This window comes from Leptosomus discolor, chromosome 6 (genome assembly GCF_034619465.1).
Source record: "Leptosomus discolor isolate bLepDis1 chromosome 6, bLepDis1.hap2, whole genome shotgun sequence".
NCBI lineage: Eukaryota > Metazoa > Chordata > Aves > Leptosomiformes > Leptosomidae > Leptosomus > Leptosomus discolor.
The window spans coordinates 34,429,706-34,436,065 of NC_141396.1; the positions used below are offsets into that span (position 1 = coordinate 34,429,706).

Below are 6,360 nucleotides of genomic sequence, written 5' to 3' on the forward strand. Positions count from 1 at the left end.
GCCCTGCTTGTGCCCTATCTGAACGAGGTGGTGAAGCTCCTCATGCACAACCCCTACACAAGACGTTTCTTTTCCTGTCTCAGTCTGCCAGATCACAGCAGCCTTCAAGGCGTTGCAGTGAAAGTAAGTATTTGAAGAATGTCGAAACACATGACATGCCCGGCAGACTGTGGCTGCTCCTTTGACTTCATTGCTGTCTGGCCGGTACATAAGTCCTGTTTCTAAACCAGTTTGGAAATTGGTATTGAGTCAGCTACCAACAATCCCCCTTCTCATTGTTTAAAAAAACAATGCAGGACCAGTGAACATGGATGCATCTGAGACTTTGTGTACCCAGTTTTGAGAACAGAAAATTTTGATTTTTGTGTCCCACTACCACTTTAAGTTGTGCTTACAAGGACAATTCCATCTCCCCTCCAAAACAGAATTTGTATTTTAAATTGCCTTGTTCAACAGTACCTTTAATATCTAATGTAAGAGCACTCCACAGAGAGGGAGGTTTTTTTGTTTTCTCTCACATTGTAATTTTAAAGCAAGGAGCTCTGTTGGGGGGAAAAGCCCTCCACTTCTGATAAAAAATGCATAGAGAGGAGAGTGCACACAAACCTGCTTCAGTCACTGGAAGGTTGAACACAAATTGCCCAAAGCAAGAAGATGCAAAATGAAGGCTTGTGCTCCCTTCCCCTGTCACTCCTTTGTGCCTCGTTATTTATTGAGGGGTCTTGTATCAGCGAGATACGTTACACACTGTCCATACCACCACTGCTAAGCACGACATAACAAATCAGCAACAGAGCGTCAGCCTTAACTTTGAATTTCCTTGCTTTTGTTGTTCCCTATCTCAAACTTCCTGCTGCTTAAACTGCAGTTATTTTTGTGTGGTTTGCAGGAAGAGTTAGTAAACTCTGCTTATCAGAAATGTAGGGAGCCTAGATGAGACAATGAAAATGTACAATTACAGCAGTTTCTTATTGTAAAATGGTACCTTTTATAGCAGAATTAACGTCTCCTCCCTGACTGGGATGGAAGACGTGTCCTGCCCTGAGCAGCGAAGGGGCCTGCAGGGGTGGATGCTTCTACCCAGGGTGAGTGCAGAGCTGCAGAGCTCATCCACGCTATGCCATAAGGAGGGCTCCATGCCCAGGACGTGGCCAGCAGAAAGGAGAATGTCCAGCTTCTTTGGGTGGAGTGAAATCTGCTGGAGCCAGGCAAAAGGTTGTGTGTCGCTCTCACCCTGGGTGTCCCCTAGTAGTGGAGTCCCATGCCAGGCTCCATGTTCGGGTGCAGTCCTCATCCAGGCACATCAGTGGTGGCATGTGGCTCATGGGGAGCCTCTGTAGCCAGACATTAGGAAAAATTTCTTTACTGAAAGAGTGGTCAAACATTGGAACAGGCTGCCCAGGGAAGTGGTGGAGTCACTGTCCCTGGAGGTGTTCAAAAAACATGTAGATGTGGCACTTCGGGACATGGTTTAGTGGGCATGGTGGTGTTAGGTCAACGGTTGGGCTTGATGATCTCAGAGGTCTATTCCAACCTAATGATTCTGTGATTCTGTGTAGGTGTGTAGGCATGGCCCCAACCAAACCACCATTTAAACCATTTCTGCATGTGGCCTAGAAGCTGGCCGTAGCTGTGAGATGTAAAAGCATAATCAGGTTACAAATGTGTGGTCCTCTCAATTGCGTGTTCAAGTCATACACCATAAGAAGTATACAGGGAGAGAATATAACTTTAATTTATTCGGGTTGCATTTGCTTTTGTGCTTTTCACTGTTTTCCTGTTGTCACAATGACATTGTCAATGTAACGAGATGCCAGACAAAATGCTGTTAGCCTTAGACTGCACATTTCCTCACAATAGCTGAAACTTCAATCAAAATGTTGCTTAACAGAAACAAAGAGCAGAATGTACAGTTATTAAATATGATTTCTGGGTTTTTTTCTCCTCCTTGCTTTGCTCATCTGTCTGGTATTTTCCTGTAATTTTATAAGCTCAAGAGACTAGCGATGGTACTTTGTAAAGGACCTAATAATGATATTTGGCTGCAAAAGGCAGCTATGAGTTTAAAAAGAAGTTAGGATGACTAACAGACACTGTAACTAATAGGCCAGCCAAACAGACAGGAATATTTAAAAGCAGCTGTGAAGAAATAAATCTCTGAGAGGGTTAGATTCGTTAGGGCCTTCTCCAATCTCCCGCTCCTATGACAGACCATAAAGCAGCATTTAGATAATAACTTTCTCAATGCGTCTTATCTTTACAACGAAGAAAGAAAGAAAACAATAATAATAAAGGACTCGGACAATGCTGCTGTTTTATGACTGTCTTCTACCACGACATGTCAGAGGAGACTGACAGCAGTTTTGAAAAGGGCTGTCAGTCAGCTGGATCGCAGATGGGACGCCTTGGTGACCTCTGCGGGTCACAGTTCAGCCAGCTACATAATGGGATGAATGGTGTGAATTGTGCACACAAGCTTTATTAATGGGGAAGCAGAAAGAGCTGTGGTCCCATTGACGATAACGTATAAAAGCCATGCTTGTAATAGCGGGCACACACACTTACTGAATGTTGACAACTTCATTTTAATCCGTTAATAAAAAATTGTGTGTCCTAGTTAAGCTGTGGCAGTGATTTGCTGCCTACAATAGGGATTCCTAGTATGCCATTTCTGTAATTTTCACACTTTAAGGCAGAATTGGGTGTGAATGATCTCCTCTGTGATCACTGAATTTTAAGATAGCTATGCTGGAGAGACTTTATATAAGAAAAAACATGGGAATCGTGTTGTTTTCATAGGTGAAGTTGGCTAGCGGGAGAAGTTTCTATAGTCTTATCATTTGTGTTAGCAAATCTGCTCTCCTGCATTTGCCTAATTAATTTTAAAAGATTGTAACCTCAGCATTTAGCTATCTAGTCAAGCCACCGGTGCCTTTCATCAGGTTACAAACATCTGCTGTTTTGAAATGCCTTATTGTGACCCTGGCAGGGATGACGTATTTCTTAATATTTCCGGGAGGTATGTATCTTTGTTTGAGTCCAATACCTGGCATTAGAGCCTTCACATTCCTGCAAGGTGATTGACAAGTACTCCTCTAAAAATAGCCAACAGTGTACAGTGTATAATCTTATGAAGAGTCTGCTGAAATGCACTGCATTCTTATTACTCTCTGTTGAATCGTTTTATTAGGTTTCATCAGAACAAGAGAAGGATCAAGAATCAGCAGACCAGAAAAATTTCCCTGAACACCCTACAGTGGGAGAGCTAAAACAACCCATGCAAGGCCCTGCATCTCTTTTACCAGAGACAGCTCGGCCACTGCCTCTGGAAAAGACCGACCTGACAGAAAACAGCACGAACAGTGAGAAAACCAAGGAGGAGGTTCAGCACTCATCCTCTTTCTCAAGTATATCCGTGCCCCCAGAAGAAGACACCATGCTCGATGCCACCGTCTCGAAACAATTACACCCCCCAGCAGATGCCCTCGAAGACACAAAGCCTGAACAAAGATTACACAAAGCTTTTACTGACAGTTTAGAAAGCGAACCTCCAGAAATGCCCTTCACAGCTTTCCCGGTCCAGCTGCCCACTCAGAGTGACGTGGAAGATGACAAATTGCCAGAGATGGCCGATTACATCGCAAACTGCACGGTGAAAGTGGACCAGCTGGGAAACGAAGATATACACAATGCACTAAAGCAAACGCCCAAAGTGCTGGTGGTCCAGAACTTCGACATGTTCAAGGAAAAGGAGCTGCCTGGGTCCATCAACGATGACTCCACTTTTGGTTACACGCCGCTGCTCTACTCAAAGGGTAATCCAGGCATCATGTCGCCCCTGGCAAAGAAGAAGCTGCTGTCGCAGGTCAGTGGGGCAGCCTTGTCATGTAGCTATCCTTATGGTTCTCCTCCACCTTTGATCAGCAAAAAGAAACTGAACAGCAGAGATGAACTTTCCTCAAGCATATTGCAAGGTCCGCACGCCCCTAATTCTGATCCTGTAGCAATTAATAGGCCCTCAGTCATACAACATGTACAGAGTTTCAAAACCAAGGAAGAAAGGAAATTGATTAATGACATTTTTAAACATGATGTGCTAAGTAAACCGGATCCTCAGCGCTGTGATTTTTCAAAACATCACCTCAGTTCTCTTGCCGAGTCTTATGTACCGAAGACGGATATCCAGGACTGCAAAGATAAAATGAGTGAGAAAAGGGCATTGCAGCACTCCCGTGTGCCCACTTTCTTGGCAGATTTTTATTCATCACCTCATCTGCACAGCCTTTATAGGCACACAGAACACCACCTTAATAATGAACAGACATCAAAGTACCTCCCCCGGGACATGTTCAGAGAATCTGAAAATATTTCTTCTTTTACTCAACACAAACACCAAGAAAAACTAAATTTAAATTATCGCCCATCTTTGCATCAGCAAGAAAAAAAGACAGCAGTGGAAGCCTCTTCAGATGATCAGCCAACAGATTTGAGTCTTCCAAAGAGCATACACAAACAGACTGCAAAGGCTCCGGGCCCCAGCCTCCCTCATTCATCCATGGCCCAGCAAGAAGGCAAAGGTATCTCCCCGTTCCAGGCTGCAAGCAGCCAGGTGGTGACCCTAGACTGTAACCCTAAAGCTTGCCGTGTGTCCCCCATGGCCATGACAGCCCCAAAAAAACACAGTGAGTTGCTCCACAGGTCTGGGAAGCAGCAGGCCCAGAGGCTGGAGAATCTGAGGAAGATGGAGGGGATGGTGCATCCTATCATCAGCCGCAGAATGAGCCCTCAAAACGTGGGGGCTGCCCGGCCTTTGAAACGGAGCCTTGAGGATCTGGACAAAGTAATTTCTGAAAAAAAAATCCGAGCTGTCTCTCCTCTGCACTTACCAAAGGAGACCCCGGCGAAAGACAAGGTTCCCGACCCAGAGGGGGAAGGCAGCAAGCCGGTGCATGGCCTCCATTCTGGAAGCATGCTGGAAAGCCACAAATTTCCCCTCTCAGCCCCCATCTTCCCAGGCTTGTATCCAGGAAGCCTGTGTACAGGGCTGAGCAATCGCCTCCCACCTGGGTATTCTCATCCCCTGCAGTACTTGAAAAACCAGACCGTGCTCTCCCCACTCATGCAGCCTTTGGCTCTTCACTCCTTCATGGTGCAGAGACAATTCCTCTCGTCCCCTGCAAACTCTCAGCAACTGTACAGACACTTAGCTGCAGCAACACCTGTAGGAAGTTCCTACGGTGACCTTTTGCATAACAGCATTTATCCTTTAGCTGCTATAAACCCTCAAGCCGCATTCCCAGCTTCCCAGCTATCCTCTGTACATCCCAGCACAAAACTGTAAATCCCCTCACTCACAAAAAAGGTCTGAGGAGAAAAGTGAAGTTAGCAACATTCCTCCCCCTATGACGGTGTCTCGCAGATTTAGCGATCTGCATTTTTGTCAACCAGGGTGCAGTCGTATCCCACCTAGAGGAGCACTTCGGAGTTTGATGGAGACAGGACTGCTTCTTTAATTCTGGCTCCCACATCAGCCCACTCACCCCTTATCCCTGCCCCTGCAAAAAAGAAAACCAAACAAAAAAAACCACACACACAAAAAAAAAAAAAAAAAAAGAAAAAAAAAAGAAAAAAAAAAAAAGGAAAAGGTCATTGGATTTTGCATATGTGTTTTCTGAAAGGACTTGTATATGGTAAGAGCAAATGTTCAAAGGGAGCCGTGGAAATGCAGGCCCAGTCCTGAGCTCACTGAAATCCCAGGTGAGGGCTGCGTTTGCCTTTCAATGAGCCGAGGGCCGGAGGCCGTGTGTTGTTCCAAATGAGTCAAGGACTCGAGATGAACCTGGAAAGGAGAAGTGGGCCGAGAATCTGTACAATCGGTGGATGTGCTTTTTTGGGTAACTTTTCCTGACTTTCAAAGATCCAATCAATGCAATGTATAGTAAAACGGCAATAGATTTTTCATTTTAACACTATTAGAACAGAAGGGTAAACACTGTTTAATTTGACTGTACATATCCACTTCGTAAACTACCAGTGTCACATTTGGTCACAATAATTTATATAGTTTCGTTTGTCCAGTATATTCTGTGCTCTTTATGTTTGGTTTTTTTTTGTTTTGGGTTTATTTTTTTTTTTTTAAATTAAACAGTATCATTTTGTCTGCAACTTTTTTTAAAGGCTGTGGCTGTCCTAATTTTTTTTTTAATTGCATTTGTAATTTTTCCAGTTTCTTTATACTTTTGAGCAGCATTTTTGTTTTCTTTTTGTGGTAACGTTTACTGTTTACAAACTGAAGCAACTGGTTCTTAATGGTTATAAACATACTGTAGGTGATGTTATGGTGCAAGGAAGCAACAAGGT

General features: G+C 44.2%; 1 protein-coding gene across 2 annotated transcripts in view; it reads left to right on the plus strand.

Annotated features, from left to right (window-relative positions):
* Positions 1-5,341, plus strand: part of ARID5B (AT-rich interaction domain 5B) — a 117,983-nt gene extending 112,642 nt beyond the window's left edge. For both annotated transcript variants that reach the window (XM_086467110.1, XM_086467109.1), the window contains one exon: positions 3,191-5,341. In XM_086467110.1, the coding sequence (XP_086323236.1) occupies positions 3,191-5,341 (2,151 nt within the window). The remainder of the gene's footprint in view (positions 1-3,190) is intronic.
* The last annotated feature ends 1,019 nt before the right edge of the window (positions 5,342-6,360 follow it).